Source organism: Saccostrea echinata, unplaced genomic scaffold (genome assembly GCF_033153115.1).
Source record: "Saccostrea echinata isolate AGI-Se365-2 ecotype Australia unplaced genomic scaffold, CSIRO_AGI_Sech_v1 ptg000032l, whole genome shotgun sequence".
NCBI classification, from domain to species: Eukaryota; Metazoa; Mollusca; class Bivalvia; order Ostreida; family Ostreidae; genus Saccostrea; species Saccostrea echinata.
This window is the reverse complement of record NW_026889781.1, coordinates 2,373,250-2,395,791: the sequence shown is the minus strand read 5'-3', so window position 1 is coordinate 2,395,791 and position 22,542 is coordinate 2,373,250. Positions and strand designations below refer to the sequence as shown.

Below are 22,542 nucleotides of genomic sequence, written 5' to 3'. Positions count from 1 at the left end.
CTTACTCCATCATATTTGAAATAAATAAAAATTACATCATTTCACTCCTCTGTAACTCCTATAAGGGGTCAAAAAGTGACCCCACGGACCATAATTTTTAGATTGTACTCTTTATGTTAAACCCAGAAAAGAAAACTGTTCAAAAATTCATTAAGAATTAAAAAAGTTATGGGCAAAGGTCAGTTTTCAACTTTGGCCCCTAGAATTCCCTTATTTTCCAGAAATTCATTTTCAAGCTCTAAAGGGTTTGACACAATATCACAGTCATTATATCACTAAATTTTCACAAGAATATCTTGCTTACTTTAAGAGTTATAGTGAAATGTGCAACTGTTCAAAAATTCATTTAGAAATAAAAAAGTTACATGGGAAAATCAGTTTTCAATATTAGCCCCTTGAAATCCCTTATTTTTCAGAATTTCATTTTCACACCCTTATTGGGTTGAAACATTATCAAAGTCATTATATCACTAAATTTTCACAAGAATATCTTATTTAGTCTAGGAGATATCGTGACATGTGCATTTTTCCATTTAACATGGGAACTCCCATAGACAAATTTAGAGATTCATAAAACCGGAAGTACTTGTCATATGCATACCAAACTTGAAACCTAAAGAGTATGTAAGCCTGTTAACTGATGTTCAAAGGGAGATAACTCTTACTCCATTATTTTTGAAATAAATAAAAATTACATTATTTCAGTCTTCTGTAACTCCTATAAGGGGTCAAAAAGTGACCCCACGGACCATAATTTTTAGATTGTTCTCTTTGATTTGAACCCAGAATAGAAAACAGCCATGTGGTTTTCCTAGTTTCAAAATAGAAAGCCGTGTGGTGCTAAGAAATGTATTCTTTGCAAATATATTATTAAAACAAGCCAGTTTGAGGACAATAAGGGAAATATTTATCATATCAAAAATTATATTAATTGTAAATCTTGGAATGTTGTATATGGAGTTTTTTGTAAAAAGTGTAATAAGATTGTGTATGTGGGAGAAACTGGTGGGACTTTATACCAAAGACATGTCTTAAATCTCTCACTCATTAGAAGAGAAACCAATGACCCTGTTGCTGCACATTTTTACTCAGAATTTCACACATTAAAAGATTACAGTATTATAGGTATTGAAAAACTGTACAATAATGACATCTTTCGGAAATATAGAGAGAATCTATGGAAGAAAAAATTAAATACTTATATACCATTTGGTATGAATAAAAGGGAGCACTATTGCCCCTAAACCATTATATGAACAGTTTTGCGTGTGTACATTGTATATACGAATATGTTTATTTATATGGAATAATTTATTTTACATTATTTAGAGTCCAAATATACGTATCATTTGATTACTTTTGCAACTCTCGCAATCTTTTCAGATGTTTTTCGCGCAATTTTGATTCATGACGTTGTCTTTCTATTGTATGTACATTGTGACGTCATAATACGTTGTTCAACGTTAGTTGCTATGCATTTAAATAAACACGACTGATGAAGGCTGGTAACACGGTTGAAATATTTCAAAAAGTGTTTTAAAGTGTTTTTATTATATATATATATATATATATATATATATATATATATATATATATATATATATATATATATATATATATATATATATTTGTTTGTTTGTTTGTTTGTTTGTTTGTTTGTTTGTTTGTTTTTTTTTGCGGAATTCAATTTGTGGATTGCCAAAATTTCCACAAGATTTTTATAATTTTTGACATAGGATTGACAAATGTGCTTGTGATTTAGAGAGAAGAAAGAAGAAATAAAAAAAACAAATCAAAGAACAAAAAATCTGTTCCAAGGAATTAAAACATGTGTCGCCTGCTTTAAAACATCGTTAAAGATTGAAATAAATCTAAGAAAAGTCAGCTAGTTATGTGCTACTAGTTTTAAAGTTTATGCAAAGAAAAAAATCCACGGATAGAAAAACTTCGCTAGAATGGCAATAATTATCTAAAATGTGGCAATTAAATAAAAAAAAAAATGATACCAAACCTAGCTAAAAGCTAAAACTTATAATAAAATCAGTTTTTGTAATAATTATTAAACATCAATTCTCTAGATTCGTGATTAGAGAGAGATTTCAGTCTGTCTTCAGTCTACAACGTTATTTGAAGTGCAATCCATTTTGGTATACCGACCCCGATGTATTTTCATTGTATTCAAATTTTAGATTATGTGGTATCTGTATATTATATAGTTTCAAAGTACATTGTCATCAACTCATATTAACCGTTCAAAGTATTTTGAAAAGCAGGTCAAATGGTCAATGTCAAGTAGCTGTCACGCTGGTATATTTTCATTATGTCTTATGATAAACAATGTGCATGCAAACAACGAAGACCTACCTCTTAAATGTCAAAAATAAGCTGTATATCGGCTGTACGAACTATTTTAAAGGTTCAGGTACTATTTTAAAAGTAGGTCAGGAAGTGGTAACCATGGTATTTTAGAAAAGCCATAGTCCCAAGCTATTTATCTACAAAATATAAATCCATACATTTACTGTTCTCAACATATAAGGTGTGACAGACGGACAGACAGCTAAACCTACAGACGGACGGACAGAGAGACGCCAGGTAAACTGATCCCTAAGTGTCACTCTGCTCTGCAGGCGACACAGAAATAGTTGTGAATGACTTGCTTTTTAAATGGCTTTTGTTCATAAAAAATATGCACCTCATGTAGACAATAGACTACGGTTATCTGTAGTTCTGAGACATAGCACGCTGAAAGATCATGGTTCTTTTTCTTTAATATTTTTTATTTTATTTCACAATTCAAATGAATCTGCAATCATTTAGACAAAGTCTATATCACGTTCTATAATGCTAGATTGATAAAACGAAAAATGAGCTGTAATCGCCAATTTTTAATATCTGGCACATGATATACTAGGATAAAAAAAAAAATATTGAATTTTTATTCTTATTTTTAGCTGTTCATAAGGTTGCCGCGGTTTACAGAAAAACTCGACTATAGCGAAGTCTTGGAGACTTGTGAATATATTTTGTTGTATCCTTTGCCCCTTATATCCTTGTAACGAATTCTTTGGAATATTTGTAGACAATTCTACCGAATATGTTTAGGGGAATATTACATATAAAACCTACCTTGGGTTACTAATTTGTTTCTGATTAATAGCATTTCAATTATAAATACTTTCCAAAAATAATGTCAATTCAATATTTTCAATTTTGAAATCTTGAAAAAACAGTCATAAATGATGTTAATTTCCTTATCATTAACCCGTGTGTTACATGAAAATCAGCTAGATATATCCGAAAATTTATTTTATCTGAATGAATTACAATCTTTCAACTTTGCAAGGAATTGTTAAGACTTCATCATGGGATCTCAAGAAAGATCCGCTTTCTTAATAAACGAGTTTTACAGTAATTATTATTTTTGAATGCGCCGCAGGCTACCTTTTTTATTTAACTTGGAACATGGAATCAGTTTTCTTAAGAACTACTTACTTTTTTATGTATCATGTAGACAGCAGTGATGATGATGACGCTGATACCATAAGCATTGACAGTTCTGTAACACATTATATCAGTAAGTAATACCACATTATTTTAAACATTGTTTTTAAATTTTTGCCTACGAAACTTCATTTCTTTTGTGCTTGATATACATAAATTGCAAAAGAGAGTGAACATAAAATGGAGTATATTTGGAAAGTAAAACTTCTTATTTTAAATTGTTATTTCATACATTAGAAATATTCTCAGCTTATATACTTCATTCAGTATCACGATTTACTTCAGATATCCAACTGATACAGTACCTTCAGGAAATAAGAATGATCGTGGTTGGAAAAATGGGTGTAGGAAAAAGTGCATTTTGCAATACTTTGACTGGAGAAAAACTGTTTGATCCTGAAAGGGCTTTGCATTCTGTTACAAAAGCTGCTGATTTGAAAGTAACCGAACGGTTTGGGCGAGAAATTCTTCTGATCGACACCCCTGGTTTTGGAAATAAAGAACGGCACAAAGAAATAGTTGAGTTTATCGAAGGAGTTGGTGAATTATTCTTGCGATTTGCCCCAGGATTCCATTGCATTGCTTTCGTTTTAAGTTTTGAAGCTCGAATCACACGAGATGATATCGAGCTCTTGGAAGATGTCAAGCGGATCTTGGGAAAGGACGTTATGGGTCACATTATTTTAGTATTTACTAGATGTCCCAGTCAGAGTGCTTTAGAAGAAAAGCTTAAAACGGCATGTAGTCAGTTCAAAAATATTTTGAAAGAAGTAGAATACCGAGTTTATGGAGTAGAAAATGAAACTGGGGATTTGAACATGCTTGCGCAAAATTTCTTTAGAATGGTTGATGACCTATGCATCAACCAACGCAAAAAGATTTACACATCAGATATGCTTTTGAAAGCTTGGAAAATTGTAAAAGATGAAGTCCAAAGTACTTCTGATAGAATGAAGATAAGCAACGTGCAGGAAAAAGTGGAATTGCTCGGAATTTTTCAATTCTTTGTTTCCGCAATTTTAAGCCCTAGAAATGAATAAGAATTCGGTTTTCAAAAGAAAACAAACTCATGAAATTTGTAAACCTTCTTTGATATGTAATATATTCTTGTATAGATGAGTCACTTTTATATCAAAGTAAAGCGAGCTGCATATATTGTGTTGAAGATATTTCACTTGTAAATTGCTGTATATTTTATATGGGCGTTTTTTTTTTTTTTTTTTTTTTTTTTTAAAACATGACAGATCTATTGTAAATGTAAATGCTTCGCTTCATAAGAAGAACAAGAGGCCCATGGGCTACAACGCTCACCTGATTTACTTTGGCCATAATTGTTTTTCATCAGTGGACTCTTTTCCTTTATATTGCTATATTCCTATGCAAACTATTGCTCAATGAAATTTGCCCCCCCCCCCCAAAAAAAAAAAACACCCCCGGACTGGGGTTCAAGATTTGACAAACTTGAATCTACACTACGTCAGGATGCTTTCAGAAACGTATGGCTCTTCATGGGTTTCCTGCTTTTGAGAAGAGGGTTTTTTAAAGAATTTTACTATGTATTCTAATGTAAAACGTTGACTCCCAATATGTCCCCACTCTACCCATGGGTTCATTATTTAAACAAACTTGAATATACATACTTAGTAATGTTTCATTGCATATAACCTCATTGTACATTCAGATTCACACATACTAAATTTGATTGATGAAATTGTCATTTTTTACATATGTATTAATGATGACCGATATTTAAAAGATAAATCAGATAAAGGGAAGATCACTCTTACACAAAACGTCACTGAAACAGGTGTGTGTAATTTTGCAAAAAACATTAAATGATCCCCTTGTGTATAAACTATTATTTAGAATATAAATATAATAACCAAGCATTCAAAAAATAACAATGAGAAAGAAAGGTGGCAGACAAAAGCTGTCAAAGTAAATACGAGTAATTAGATTGTTGCACCAACTGCCACAGAAATTGAAGTTCTAGAAAGAGAACATGGTACATGTACCACTGGTTCCACATTATTATTACTAGTTATCATTTCTGATAACTTTTCTTTATGCAACTGAAATCAAGAACACTCAATGCATTATCTACCCAGTGTTCAACATGTTTGACTCAGTGGTAGGCACATTTCGAACATCATAAAGAACTATACAAATATTATATACTTTGATACTGAAACTGCAAATTAATTGAGCTAAAAACAAACAAATACAATCTTAATAAGAAGACAATCTTTGGTTCCGAAATACAATAAAATATTTACCAACATTCGAAACAAACTACATTGGGAACAGCACAATAGAAATCTTCAGCAGGGAATTTTTGACATGAAGATTGTGAGTTACATAATATACAGTTCAAGATAATCATATCAGAATATATCTAACTTTAAGACTAAATATAACATATATCACAATTAATGATGATGTTCGACAGATAATTTCAAACTTAAAGGCTTTTTTAGCATTTTAACTCATAATGTTCTTCAACAGACAATCTGGCCTGAAGGGTTAACCCATATGTACAGTTTAAACCCAACAACATCAGTTAGAGTTAGTTAAAAACTTAAGAGTCGAAAATCTTCTTACCTGAAATACATCTAATTACATCCGAATCCATTCTTCCCGAATTATGAATAGAGTTGTTGGAATAACTCAGTTTTGCATGTGTTGCTACACGAAACAAACGCAATGCCCTTTACAAAGGTTGGGATCCAGACCAATCAAAGACACTGCTTAGTTTAGATGAAATGATGAAATAATGAACTTGAATTGTGCACAATTTTTTGAGTGTTAAGGTGCAAAACCTGAAGTGGACTGTTGTTTAGATCCAGTGTAACCTAAAACAAATCAGGATAGTGATATTGCTTGTATTAGTCTTTTAGTGCTTTACGGTAATTCTTGAAGTAAAATTCCTTGTCTGAATCCAAAGGACGACAGACCTCTGAATTATCTTTCCTTTTGACTGCCTCTGCTGCTCACTTTCAACGATGTTGATTTCCTTGCATTTTCAACAAATTTGTCAGTAGCCTGCATTGTAACAGAAATTGTTCATACTAATTCATGATCTTGTGTATAGAATCAGCTGGGGAACCTTAACCTCATATGCAGGTCAAAATGATATCGTGCTATATAAATTAAGGAAGTCGACAAAAGGCATGATATATATCATAAAAAAAAATCCAGAGAAAGTGACTTCTTCCTTTTGTATAAAAAGTTTCATGAATTCATTTGAATTCTGCTCCTCTAAGAAATAAAAAGGGCCTATAATAGCGGAAAAAAATTAGAACCCATAAGTATTTTAGCAGGTTATCCAAAGACCCAGTATCCAAAGATTACAAAGATATATTTGATGAAAACTCAAGCATCTGTATGTTTTTTTTTAATAAAACAAGTTCTCAAATTCAATGAACGTTTTAATGGCCTTTTGTTTATGCGTGTTTTTTAGTTTCTGCATTTGTTTGTCCATTTGAGGATTTTTAACTCATATTCAAGCGCTACCATTTGCAGGTGGAGGGCCTAAGATTTAGACCTCTGCTCGGCACATCATTGAGAAGTGAGAGATTTTTTTCGTGCAAGCACCTATAGGGGCACGGGATTTCATTTTATAATTATCCGAAAGACCAGTCTCCACGTCCCGCAGTGGAATTTAAACACGCGACGTTCTGATCAATTTCTTATGCCACAACTCTAGAGCAAACGTTCTAACCAATGCCACCTCTCCCTCGGGAAACGCAATGGCTGAACACAACATACCGTTGGGTTGCATTTTGTCTTATGTGTCTCTAACCATTTGTAACGTCTTTGTCCTTGTTTTAGTAATGGAATTTACTACAGAGTACTCTGCTTAACCGATCAGCATATACTGCTCACGGCAGACATGTGCTAGGAACTTAATCCAAACTGGCATTGCCAGGGGTCCATATTTTGCCAAGTTCAGGCCCGGAGGTTATAAAACTTTTTGAGAACAAACTCTGTGCTCAAACTCATACTCCGTTCTCCAAACCATACTTGTACTCAAAATTTATAGACAAATAAGAGTGGAACTTTAAGTAGGAGTATGGTTTGGAGAACGGAGTATGAGTTTGAGCAGGAGTTCGTTCTCCAAGGCCAGGTTTCGTTTGATTTACCTGATTTATGGTTTTGATTACTGTTCGTGTTCTTTAGGGAAAGTAAGGATATGAACACACAGTTGGAATTCCTTTCAGATGATCCATATCTTTGTATTGCAATAAAAATGTTTAAAGCAACAGTCGATATATTTTTGTGGGATATAAAAGCTGTGAAATATGGGATATTACATGGCTAAACTTATTTTGAGATAAATTACGGAGTACGTCACTAATGTTTACGGTGTTAGTTCATTTGTTGGTAAAGTTAAGTTTAACATAGTAACAGACGAATTTCTTGATAACCATGTTCTTCTGTTAAATGTTTCAACATACATAATTCAGCCTCAAAGGAACTAAATGAAGTTTGGTTCGGATATGATGCAGAACAAGCTGTGAAGTAGATAGAAGAGAAGTAGAAGTGATTCAAAGGAATTATACTAACATCATGTATATCAGTTTATTGTAAACTTGCTTTTTAAAGAGTCAAAACTTTGAAACCCTATTTTTATCACCAAAAGTACTTTTTCGAAAAATCCTTGCTATGGAGGCAAACTCTGGTCAGAGTGCAAAGAACTTGGAATAACTAACAAAACAGCTACGGTAAGAAATGTACAGGGGCGCGGACTTTAGTTACTTTGCTGGAAATATTGGACATATTTCTTGGAAAACAATGTCACGTTTCTCAACAAATAATGGACTTATTAATAACTAATAATAAATAAGTAAAAGAAATCGCTATACGCTCATTTTCATTTCGTGCACCGTTGAGAGTGTCCTTGACATGGTTAAGACAGTCTACACAAGAAAAAAAAAAAAAAAAAAAAAAAACAAAAACAAAAAAAAAAAACATATTTGAGCACTTCCTTTCCGGGCAAACTCTGATCATCTAAAAAAAAAATAGTCATCTAATTGAATTTGAGAATAAAAGTTATGTAATAAAATTCTGTTTATTCAATTACTGAAGGAGTTAAGTTAAATGGAGTGGCTTAAAATTAACATAAACATTTACATATTCCAACAATGGTACACATGTTATTATTATTATTAGTTGAATTTCTTAGAGACACCATTTCATACCAGTGAACAACTTCAATAAACACGTATTCCTTATTTTGTTTTTACGCATATAATGTGTCAAAAACGTTTCCATGTACAATTTTTTTTTTCTTTAATATTTTCCTTATTTTCAAAACATTTTCGATGCAGAGTAGTGTTCGAAATCCTCTGAATCATGTAAAGCAATATTTTTCTGTGTGTGTGTTTTCTTTTTTAAATAGTTGGAATATGCGTATCAGGACTTCATCTAATACTGATGGTGCCTATAGACTCGAACTGAAGTGAACCACTCTTTGTGTCGCTTGCACAGCAAAGCGACACTAAGGGGTTATTGTACCCTGCACATGCCTGTCCGTCCACCAGTCCGTCTGTCCAACATCTGTCCGTCTTTCACAACCTATATTAGAGAACTGAAATAGATATGGATTTGATTTTTTGCAAATGAATTGCTAGGCACTTTGGATTTTGTAAAATAACACATTAATTAATCTCCTGAATTTTGAACTTGAGCTTTAACCTACTTACAGTGGCTGCAACGTTATTGTTAACAAACCAATCGTGTAGAATGGTTCGTGAAACATGCGTGATTGTTTGTGTAACGTAAAAGATCGTGCGTGTATCAGGCTCAATCGTTTGCGCTTTTAATCGTGCGTGATCGTGCAGTAAGAAACTTGCAAATTTCGTTTTGTAAGTTTTGATCGGAATGTAATTTGTTAAAGAAGCATTTTGCTTGTCTGTTTATTTATTTATTTTTAATTGAAATAAAATAAATGAAGCACGGTTTACACAATTGAACAAAACTAGTTATCGTTAGTAATAAGGCAATCTAGTAAGTCGTACAATTTTGTAATCTCTTAAAATGGCGTCCCTTTTAAAGATAAAACATATTTAAGATATTTTACGATATTCTTCTCTGATATAAATTTTGTTTATGGCTAATTGTTGTCAGTATATTTTTATATCAAAACATCAAAAATGTTTATCTTTACAAATAAATAAATTAAAAATTCTCAATACTTACATAAATATTTATTTGGCGAATGTACACAACCTGATGGTCCGGGTTACTTTTCTCAGTGTTTATCCCTGATACTTATTTTTTTTTTTTTAATTTATTTATTTTTATAACTTCTGCAAATGAATGAATTGTAAAAATACTTGCTGATTTTAAAGATTCACAAATTGAAAGATGGATTATCATATAATTTTAATTCATTTATTATGTGATTTTTTTTTTTATTTTACGCCCCCCCCCCTTTACTGCATATCCTAAAATCCATTAGAATCAAAACTCACAGCCTACCTACAGTGACTTCTGATATGCAGCAACCGATGATAAATTAAATCTTTGTGTATCAAAAAATGTCCAAGCAGGATGTGTTGATAGGTGGGAAAGAAACATTTGTCATTGATGCATCAGGGTTTTGGAGATTTGGAAAAATCATATGAGCAAAGAATTGCTTAATTTACCAGCCATATTTGCGAATACATCCTTAGTATTTCGTCAGGGTTTCATTGCATAGTAATTGTGCTGAATGCAGATGAACGCTTCGATCTCTCGTGAAGACAAAGAGGTTATTGATGATGTCAAGAAAGTTTTTGGAAATAATGTAATGAATCATATTATATTGGTTTACAATAAATGCAATGGCGAGAATGAGTTCGATAAATTGCTTAACACAACAAATCCAGACTTTCGTAAACTGTTAGATGAAGTGAATGGCCGCGTCTTTCCTGTTTATCGCGACATTGCAGATTATGAGAAGCAATCATGTGCAAAAGAATTTTTTTGAAAGGGTTGACGCTGTATGTGGTGAAATGAGTGCTATATACACAGACAATATGCTTCATGAGGCTTGGAAAGCTATTGAAAAAGAAGTCAAGACACCATATGACAGGATTAAAATCAAGGATCTTTAGCGGAAAGTCGATCGTTTACATCTTGTTAGATCTTTTTTTTTTTTTTTTTTTTTTTTTTAAAACTTTTCCGTACCTGAAATATTTCTCTTGTGTGTTTGTGTAGTTTGAATAAACAAGTATCTTATTGACAAGATGTCAATGGGATTAGGGTTTTGAAATTTGAATACTCATTTTCATAGCAAAACATAATAGAAATAAATACGAATGATTTCATTATTCAATAACTCAGCTGTAAAATCGCATGTGTCGTAAAATTAAGTCTGTTTATATCTAAAATATCTTGCATAAATGAAATGCATAACATGGAAATAAAAAGAACTTAAAAGTACAGACATTGATATAAAATTACAATAACGAATAGATTTATATAATACATTGTAGGTGTAAAGGGTCAAAAACTGAACCACATAAGATATATTTAAAATCTTTAAATCATAAATATAACTTAAGTCCTTCTTTACAAAATGTCAAATCACTGTATTTATTTATTGAAAATTCTTTTGAGGGCATGCTGTTGATAATTTTCAGAACAAGACCAATGTACATTGTCGTTGTCTTTCAAAATATAATACCTGGATTATATTTTATCTTTTTTTGTCAAAACAGATACAGTTTACATGTAGAAGAAAACGTTTTTGTAACTTGAATATATTTATTTTATCTTATCATTCGGGTTTTGGTAATATTTGACCTTTTTATCGTGCCAATTGGTTCCTTTAAATGCCTTTTCATATTTTACTCAAAGAATTCTTTTAAATATATACATGCATATATATATAAACCTTTAGAACTGCGCAATGGTAAATGACACACTGTCTACGCATTGTGATGTTTTGTGTGCGGAAAACCAGTCATGTCATTTTATCCTTTATCAAATCTTGGCATCTCCCCAGCAACTTGTACTTCCTATGCGCATTTATTTAATTCATTCATCAGAAGCAGAACTGAATATAAAAATATTTGGTACCGTGATATACTTTTGCAAATGTGCGATGGGGAATCAAATGGAAACAGAAGAATTGCAGCATTATCGGAGTTCAACATCTAAACCAAGTATACGGAGTGTTACTAAACAGAAGGTTTCAATGATCACGTAAAAGTTCTTCGTTCAGTAAACACTCAATTATGCTTTGCATATGGATTTTAAGGGAAAAAAATAATTGCACAAAATTTATCTGAATTTAATGAGAAACTTTTGTAAACTATCCAAAAAAATTTATTTTTTTTTTTGTTATTGCAATATAAAATCGATGTACAATAAAGAGGATTCAAATTCATCCCTCTAGATCTTGTGAGACATGTATGTTTTGAGACATGAAACATACATGTATTAGAAAGGTTTGATTTTACGACACATTTGCACTGAAATGCATATGATGTTCGTCAAGCGAAAAACCACCCTTAAATCATTTCTTTTCTTTTTTTAAACATTTTTAGGTGTTTAATGATCTTGATAGACAATTTTCTCCTCTGTAAAATTATACATGTATATAGCATGTCATTGTTTACAAACTAAAAACAAGTCAAAAATTTTAAATAAGAAACATGAATTGTACGTCATGACGCTATGTTTTATCGAAAAGCATCATTTATTTTGTTCTCACCCTTCCATGGATGTGTTGTAAAAACTGCAGAAGGAAATCACCTCGGACTACAAATGTCATTACATATGTGTTTTTTTAATTAATTCGGTATTGTGCCTTTTAAGATGGATAATTTTTGTATTTCGGAAAAAAAAATAAAGTTTATATACCCCCCCCCCCCCCAAGGAAAGAGAAGAGAGTCCAGTCGAGAGTTACGTTATGTTTCGTTTCGATTTTTGGGGGAGGGGGTAGCTAACTTTTTTAATTTATATTTTTTGAGTTATGTCCAAGACACGATGTAGAATCGATATCGACACAAACTTGTAATAATTTGAGACTTGGCTTACCAATATGTACCTAACAATTCGATATCGATTCGACATCGACAAAACCTTGAAATAATTTTTGTTAGCTTGTTTGTGTTTTAATTGGCAATACAAATTGTAATAATTTTTGTTAGATTGTTTTTGTTTTAATTGGCAATACAAATTATGTGTCGATATCGAATCCATTTCGATACAAACCTGAAATGCTTGTATTAGAAATAAGTAACTTTTCAAATGGCATTAGTATGTGTCGATATCGAACGCAAACCTAATTTTATAATTAGATTGAAAACTTTATGTGGCCTTATATATATCTGTCGATATCGACGATATCGATTCGATATCGACACAAACCTATTTTTTGTGTTAGATAGGAACTTAATAGTGGCATTACTTATGTGTCGATATCGATGATATCGACTTGATATCGACACAATCATTAACATTATATGTGTTTATTTCGAATCAATACAATAAACTTAATTTTGTTTTGATATCAACAATATAGATTCGATATCGACACAACATTGAAAACAATTTGCGTGAAATATGAAGCCATATATGTGTCGACGTCGACCAAAATAAAACTAGAATATAAATAAAACAAAACGTGTTGGTTAAAAATTCTCATTGTAAAGCTTAAAAGTGTAGATATCGTGGGTATTAGGTCATAACTTATTTTAATATATCATTTTGTCCTGCAAAGCAAGCAGTACTACAGTTGAAGTGAAGAGATCAATTATATCTATAAAATTCATGCTCGAGTTCTCTTTATAAGCAAATTTAACTTATTACATTTGTGAAATGTTTCGGGCTTTTAAGTTATAACTTTCGTTTCATAGAAATGATATGACACTTTTTAATTCAAATGTTTTTAATTTTAATAAAATTTGTTACATGATTTTTCTTGTTTTTGTTTTTGTCTTTTGGGATTGACACAAATAATTTTCAGTGTTCTCAAATTGTGATTGGTATTCGTCGAATTTAATATTGAATCTAAGAAATTTCTCCCAGAACTCAACTCCAGCGCATTTTCCAAATTAACATCTGTGACGCATGTCTTGTCAAAGACGACTGTGACCCTTCCACCTTCAACTGGCCGTTCGTTGTTTACACCGCCAAAACCCATGCCTGCCAGCTCTTTCATAAGTTGTTTAAAGGTATCGGCGCTAGACCTAGAGCATCGCGCAACGTCTTGGCATCTTACAGTTTTACCTGTCCAGAGAAGGATTTCCTTCACCAAGGCTGCGTTCAGCAAGTCAAGTTTACTTTCGTTTTCTTTGCTTCATGTATATCCAGCAAGAATTTTCTTCTGGTGCAGAAAGTAGTTATTGACTGCAATGCTCTTTTTGGTGGAGGACTCTGAGATGGTCTTGTTCAGGGTCTTCTCCCGCAAGTACTCCTCCAGTTTCCTGATAAACTCCTCGTTGATCCTATAAGCGTTGGCCTCACAAATTTCACGAAGGACATCTTGAGCTTTGGATACAGCTTCTATGATCATGGCCAATCTGTGGACCTAGCCCCTGGTTTTGCCAATCAGTCCTGTAAATTTTATACAGTGTTTTATAATTGGTGATCTTCGCAATTCAATTTTTTGTATAAGTACATATTGTATAAGTAAATAGAGGATAGTCAATGTTTTGTAGATGAATATGGAATTATATCACGAGTGGGACAGGATTTTTTGATATTTTCACGAGTGCGAAGCACGAGTGAAAATATCAAAATATCCCGTCTCACGAATTCCATATTTATCTACAAAACATTGAATAATCTCTGTTTAATACATTTTCTTTGATTTTCCCATTGCCCCTGCACAGTGGCATAGGCTTGACGTCATAGTTGAGCGGTTGAGACGTCATAGCTTAGCAGTTGTGAGATTGAAAACATAGCATGAATTTTAGCAACATATTTGGGAAGAAATTCGCAGTTTTATCTCTATCAAGAAGTTTAGTTACTATCTCTACCTTATGACAGGCCAGACTTTTTTTTTTACTTACTTTGATATCCTTTCACACTGTGAAAGAATATCATTTTGGTGTCCTTTCACACTGTGAGAGAATATCACTTTTATTCAATAAATAAATCACAGTATTTCACTGTTGAAAATGTAATAAGTATAGTTATCATGTTTATTAATTCCGACTTTAAGAAATATTACCTGACAAGAACGTATCATTTTGATGGTTTGTTTTGAGGAAGGTTTGTTGATCATTGTAGTACTGTTTAGCAATAGCTAGAGCTGGTGTTCCGTAACCGTACAAACAAGTTCCGGCATTCATTTTCTCAACTGCATAGAAAACCTGAAATAACATGGAAATGAAAAAGTGAAAAAATGCATACTGGGTAATATAGATTTATATAAGGGTACATTAATAATTATGAATTTTCAATTATTTTTTCTAAAATGTTTATCTTATCTGCATAAAACGGACATATAACGCACATTAAAATATGATTTCCAATGGCAATTTTATGTATCAGTTCTATTTTAATTCTACTTCTGCCGTATCTTACAAAAACAGCATATATTTTGACTCAATTCTTCAGGTTTTTCGTGTGTTTTCGTTGCATGTATAATATAGAGGTTTTGTTTCAGATTGGAATTGATATTCTTTCCTTTTATTGGGACTTTAAATAAGCATTACTCTTGATTCGTTTAATAATATAAATACAGACGAAGGATAGATATAGGAATACCGGTATTAAAAATGAAGTAGTCTGGTCTAAGTGATGGTTAGTAATAATGGTTTCAGGGTTCGAAATTCACTATATACCACTCGCAAAACGCGAGTTAGAATATCAAAACTGCGAGTTGAAAAAGTAGTAACTTGCAAAAACTGGCGAGTTGATTTTCACTAGATTTTACAAGATTAGACCAAGAAAACTTTGGAAAAAACATGCATTTAAAGTGACCCAAAATTATATAATAAAATTAGTATTAATTTTACAGAACAAAATGCTTTTGATTCAACTCAATATAATATAAATAAAACACAGTGAGACTCATGCAGTTTTATTTTGTTTATTTAACAGCAGCTACTTTATCCTTAAGTTACATGTATTTAATTTTAGATTTAAAAAAGCTTTTATTTTAAAATTGCAAGTAGTCTTGTGAAATTGCGAGTTCACGTTCGTGTTTACTCGCAATTATTTGCGAGTTGTTTTTTAGGGAATTTCTATCCCTGGGTTTACGGGTTGTATTGCTAATAGATATAAGTAATTTATTAATACTTTGCCAAGCTTGGAAGGTCCTGCCTAACTTCCTGCACTTTGTCTGAAAATGAGAGAACTGGTTCCGGCATGCATATTAGAAATGTACTGTACAGTCCATCGTTGTTGTCTGACGTTTTTCTCTCCTCGTCCATTCGTTTGCAGATTTCTCCTGGTGCGACATTCCGGTCAAATTAAATACAGGACATGGAATTGCCGTGTTGCCTATTTTATAAATTTATTTTGAATTGAAGTAATATACATGTTTTTCATAAAAATTTGATATCATCGTTTTATTTCGATCGACAAAATATATTTAAAGCAAAATATATAAGCTCGATGTATCAGATATATTTCTTATCATATTATTATCATTATTTTCATTATGATTATTATTATTATATCAGATATATTGCAATACTGTACATACTGTCGCATGTCTCCCGTTTTAGAGAAGCACCATTGTATGCAGTAAGGTAAATGGTTGTGTCGGGTACAAGTGATTTCGGCACCTGGTGAATTCGGCACCTAACGAAAAAGTGAATTTGGCACTCAGTGAATTCGGTAACTGGTGAATTCGGCATCAGAATCTGGTGAATTCGGCATCGGAATCTGGTGAATTCGGTACCTATTTGTGTTAATTCGGAAACCATGTAATTGTTGAGTGGTTTGTTAATATTTTTCATGTGATTAATTGCTTTTACAGGGAAAAAAGGTGTTTCAAATTTTTTTATTAACGAATAAAGTCATTTTTTAAAAGAAAAATGCGTGTTTGTAAAGTATAGATCTAATGAAGTTCATCTGTGGAAAACTCAATTAGGAATACTGTAAGTTTAAGACCTTTTCTTTAAAGAAAATTTCAAATAATTCTAATATTCGTACTGAAACGTACAAAATTGAATTATCAGTTTATAAATATATACTAAAATCTCTCTCAGTCTCGCTAAATTTTTGCGGGTATATAAAAGTTAAAGCTAAAGAACGAAGCTATAATACTAGTAATTATCTTAAGTAGAGAATTTTATAATTCTAGTTGTTGTCTTTATATTTGATTATTTTGTATTAAATAATATGCATTTGAAGCAACACCAATCTTAATTTTTTGTAACATATTTTAGTGGAAAATAGAAGAAAATTTAATGGAAGTTTATATTCAGAATGACCCGTTGTCCTTTGCTTTACAAAAAATGTATATAACCAAGTTTTGAAAAAAGCTTGTCCATAATAATTGTACTATTCAAAATTGTAATTTCTTACGCCAGCGTGTTGAAATGCTTAAGCGAAAAATTGGATTATTAAGCAACGAATTTCTGACCAGGGAAGACATAATATTGTTTTTCAAGTATATAATTTTATCAAATGTCCTTTTTGAAATATATAATCACAGCCCACAATTCACAATTTATTTAGACACCATACCAACAAAATTGTCTCACTCAAAAAAATAACTCTCCTTACTATAATCTGGGAATGTTTTTGCATTAAAAAAATCTTTTCAACTTTGGGACAACGTTAATAAACATTAATATTAATCCTTAGACGAGAATTACAAATTTTTTGTTGAAATTTTTTAGAACTGTACCGAAACTAAATACCAAAGGATGACTGCACTTAAGAACATCCGAAAATTGCGACAAAATAAACTTTCAAAACAAGCATTTTTCTTTTAATTGCACGAATGGTCAACATCTAATCTTCAACTTTATGTAATTACATTAAATAAAAGTACGTATTTACGAAGTACGAAGCTGTTTTCTAAGGCGGGGGTCATCACAATTCCTTGAATCTCCGTACGATAATGAGGACGCCCACTTTTTCACTCACTTTATACATAGTCAGCGCATGTTTGTCTATTGTTCTCCGTTCAACAGTAGTTGTATATTTGCATTAACAATATTGTGTCAAAAGGAGATTAATAGACAAACATGCGCTCATGGTTTAAACGAGAAAAAACTGCTTCTTCTTACATTCTCTCTCTCTATTGTAACCAAGGGCTGTGACATGTTGAATATTATAATTCACCACGTGATTTCTTACCTCAGGTAACTCTGTGAATACTAAATTTCGTCACGTGACTTGTAAAGTAGCATGTTTTGTGCTAACTAGGACAAAGTGCTCGAACACGTTAAACTGTTAGGCATTTGTTTAAAAGATTCTTTACTTACATGGACGTCGCTCATATTGTTAATTTCGTTTTTGAAACCTCCGAAAATATTGTACTTGTGCCATACAGAATAAAGAGGGAATGGAAAAGAGTGATCTCGTATTTATTTAATACAAGTCATTGTTATTTATCTAGTCTAATTTTAGACCCATTCTTACAATATTGGCTCCACCTCTCATGCATACCTAATGTTTAATCAAGGGCAGGTAAGTGTAAATTCTCTATATTTGGAAAGAGTAAGGACTGAAAACATAGAATCATTTTACTGTATCATAGTCTAAGATCATTTTAATATTTAAATTCGGCTCGAAATTGACAGGATTCTTTCATAAATATGTAAAAATGAAATAAGATTATGATATAAAAGCAACAGAAGCGACCGAAAAAGACCCAAAACCCGGCGTTAAGTGCAGTCATCCTTTGTGCCATACCAAAATTCATAGTATATTTTACTTCAAAAACTTAAAGTGTACTCTTTTTTTTAATTACCACTCCAGCCATTAGTTGGCGGAAAAGAGTTTTATCTTTTTACAATGTTCAACATTCAGTAATAAAATATCGATGGTCATTTAACACGTGTGTTGCATCATATTTACAACCTTAATTACACGACCTCCTGTAGATTCCTAACAAGCCTGCTGCTTTGAAAGGAATTTTTATTGTACTGGAGTCGTTCTATCAATTTCTTTTCATATAGACGTATCAAGTAAAAATACAGAGCATGATGCTGTACAAACAAATCATTTAAAAACAATAAATAAATACATAAAAATCAATGGTAACTTTTTCATCTCCGTAACAGTCATTTCCGTAACGTACTCAAATTTATTTTGAACGTTTACAGCATCTCATACTAACATAACATTATTTAAGACAAAAACATATTTTCGGTATTACAACTAAAAATGTTTTAACCATGTACAGCTTTTAGATCTGAAACAAAAACGCTCGGAGAATATCACGAAAACGGGAGTTTACTTGGAGCTATATGTATAAATATGCTGTAATTAGATCCTTATTTGAACGATTTAATTTTTTTTTCTTTATATTGAATTAAATTCAATTGGCGTTTAAGATCTTACTTTTTTTCAATTATGGACTACAAATTTTCATGAACAATTCAAAATAGCACTAAAAAATCTAAATAAAAAATCTAAATTGAAATACTAGTAGTAAGGGAGAAAGGGGTAAGGTTTTGCTGTACGGCATTGATAATTAAACCAATAACATGCACATTGCTAGTTAAAACTTGCTCATAATAGGGTAAAATGTTTCTTTAAAACGGTCCTGCGCCAAACATATTCATAGAGCATGTAGAAAGGGTGGCCTGCTCTCTCCCGCCTTCCCTTTTTTCCAAGAAGAGTCTTAATTGCTGTAAATTTTGATTGAATTTTTTTAAATTCAATTTTTGATGTACAGTATGGTCAAACACTCCTAATGTCCAAATAATATTTATGTGTTGAAAATTAGAATGAAAGTGGAATTGATCACAATCCCCCCGCCCCCTTTTTTCTATTTCGGAAAAGATTACATATGTCTGTTAGTAATTGTAATGATGCTCTTTCCTTTAAATGTATCATATAATAATATACTTTATATGTTACTTACTAGATAGAATATTAGACAGCCGTTTTAGTGTTCGGATCTACAGTTATTTTTCCTAGCCCACTCAAAAAAAAAAAAGAAGATATATATATATATATATATATATATATATATATATATATATATATATATATATATATATATATATATATATATATAGATAGATAGATAGATAGATATATTCAATTCAACCTAAGGAAATTGACAAGCAAAAAAGTTTAAGAATTCTCTGTCTGAAAAACCTTTCTTTCATGGCAGAGACAAGGGGGGGGGGGGGGGCGTGTCTCCTTTTACCTGTATAACTATGAAAATCCAAAAGTTGGGGGGGGTGGTTCGGACAAATCTCCATTCAAGATCTGATGTTTTGAATATTGCCTGTTGGTTGTATTTTCCTTAGCTAAAGTGTATGCACTACTGCGCTTCGAGAAAAAAAAATGTCAAAGGTTATATATACTTCAGCTTTTCTAGATATTATTTAAGTCTAAGTATACATGTAGGCTACAAAAATCCCCAAAGACTCATTATGCTTTGAAAAGGATTTGATGTACAGATGGTAAAAGTTCTTTCATTTCAATAAAAAAAATAATTATCGTTTCCTTCGTATAGTATACTAAATGTTGTGTTTCACATGCTGTTTGAGATGTAATGAATGTAATTTAGGCAGCACAATTTTGTTGAATTTCTCTTTCCTCATGGAAAAGAAATTATTTTTCAAATAGCGACCGGTGCATTTTTTTAAGTTTATAACTGGTGCATACATACATGTACCAAACTCTGATAGCAACCGTAACATGACAAGATCTGGTTTCGTCCAGAAATCTCTCTCAAAATACACTTTTAAAAATATTTTTATTATATTTAACGTATATTTACGTGCACAAGGATTAATCAGAGACTTAAACGAATTGGGGTCACTTTGTGACAGTTTTACAATTTGTTTCAAGTGTCTCCAATATATTTTTATCAGGTAGCAGTCGTTCCTTTTTCAAATAGAAACATTGAATGCATTTTTGTTCCAATAGCAACCGTTTATGTACTACACCGTGGAAATTAAGAACTGTTTGATAAAGATAATTATCCAAAACATCTTCAAATTTTTTTAGTATTTATTATATTCTTAATAATTCAAAACCGGGTGCTGAATTAACTAGATGCCGAGTGCACCAGGTGCCGAATTGACTAGGTACCCAATATACCAGGTGCCGAATTCACTTTACTTGGTGCCAAATTAACCAGGTGCTGAGTTTACCAGGTGCCAAATTGACTAGAATTCGTTGTGTCGTATTCAGACGCACTGCCGGATTTATATAGTCCAAGACTTGTTTGCCAAGTTTTTAACTCGTCCCACATCATAATTTGCCTGTTATCATGTGTTAGCTGTTTTAAAAGTGATTCCACTATTGCAGCTACAACACAAAATGTAAAGTTCATTTAATAATATTTTTATATGATGATATTTTTGTCACATGTTTAGTTTGTCGGTCCCCATAAATAAGGTGCCAATATATACAGTCGTGCATCTTCAGTTGATTGAGATTTACTCTAACTATAACTTAACTGTAAGTCTTGGTTAATGATGGCTTCGACATTAGTCTAATTCTTGTGACTTTTGAAACCAAAATTTGCAAGAATTAGACTAAAGTAAGATAATAATAAGTTTATTTATCTACTAGTAATCTTAGTGACATTTTAAATTCTATGAATCTAACCATAATCAGAGTGATAAGAATTATCTTCGGTTCTTAAGCAAGTGATTATGTTTACAAACGTCATGAGAGACTTTACGCAATATTTGGATCTTCATAATAAAAAGGTTCCCAATATTTTTTTTTATTTATCTACAACCCAACACTCCCCAATATCCCTTAAAGCGACTCATTAAGACGATTTGATTTTTACTTTTTTTCTAGAATGAATTTTGAATTCTAAAATAATCATGAAAAAAATCTTACATTGGTTAACATTCTTAGTGCCGCGGGCCTATTTAGGGCCTATTTTCAAAAACTACGTTAAGTGCCATGGGCCTATTTTGGGCCTACCGTTAACTCATTACGTCACAAGTTAAAACTGCTTGACTATGACGTTCCGCCATCATTCTGAGTTTCGCGCCATTTTGGCCTCTATAAAGTATTTATCCAATTTATTACTGAAAATAATAAGAAAGAATTTTAAACAGATTTTTCATTTGTCTTCATCTCCAGAAAATGTAAATAATGCATTCTGATATGAAATTATGCAATTTCATCAATATTTTCAATCCTTGTCTGAACGAAAAAAGCCGTAAAACTTTCAGTAGGATTTTTTGTCCAGTGATATTTTTCCAAAACACGGAAATAACTTTAATTTCTCTAGGTAGTGGTGTTTTAAAATTTACCGGACACGGTGCCCGGCATGGTTTCAACATGATTAAAAGGGGGGATGCGGAATTGTTTAAATGTTGAAAACAAAGGAATAATTAAGGAAAAGAAACATTGAATTTAATTTTTTTTTTTCATTTTTTTTTTTTGTCTTGTTTTGTCCCTTCGAGAATGTTTCACTCGAATTAGAACATCAACAATTGCCGGAAAAGACTGCTTAGGCCTATGTCCATTGAGGAATTATGGCTCTTATTTTTGCAGAAACGAGTAACCTCAACAATTTTGCAGAACCGTGTAACCTCTGCATGTTTATAATTTCCCATCTAATTCCATCTATTCCGTTTGTTTATATGACCAATACAGGTTTCTTTTAGGTGCGAATCATTTATTTAAACTGGGGAGGGGGGGGGGGGGAGAGGTTATTATCCGAGGTCTGTTATTTTCGCATGCTGCTCGTGTCAGATGAATTTTTTGCTATTAAATTAATGCAAGAATTATGGGAGGTATTAACAATCAGAGGGCAGGCAAATGATCTTTTCGGTCAAAATCGGAGCAAGACCCCCCCCCCCTCTCCGCAAATATCCCTAAGATCTCGATTTCCTCCAAACGTAACGTAACTTAACTAGTGCTAATAGGTTATTTTAATTCCTAACAGGTAGGCAAGGCATTCCAAATGAAGTAGATAAATTA

At 31.9% G+C, this 22,542-nt stretch overlaps 1 protein-coding gene across 1 annotated transcript; it reads left to right on the top strand.

Moving 5' to 3' along the window:
• Nucleotides 1-3,842: 3,842 nt before the first annotated feature.
• On the top strand, nt 3,843-4,544 carry LOC133197829 (GTPase IMAP family member 7-like). Its single transcript, XM_061334019.1, has one exon. The coding sequence runs from the start codon at nt 3,843-3,845 to the stop codon at nt 4,542-4,544; it is 702 nt and encodes a 233-aa protein (XP_061190003.1).
• The last annotated feature ends 17,998 nt before the right edge of the window (nt 4,545-22,542 follow it).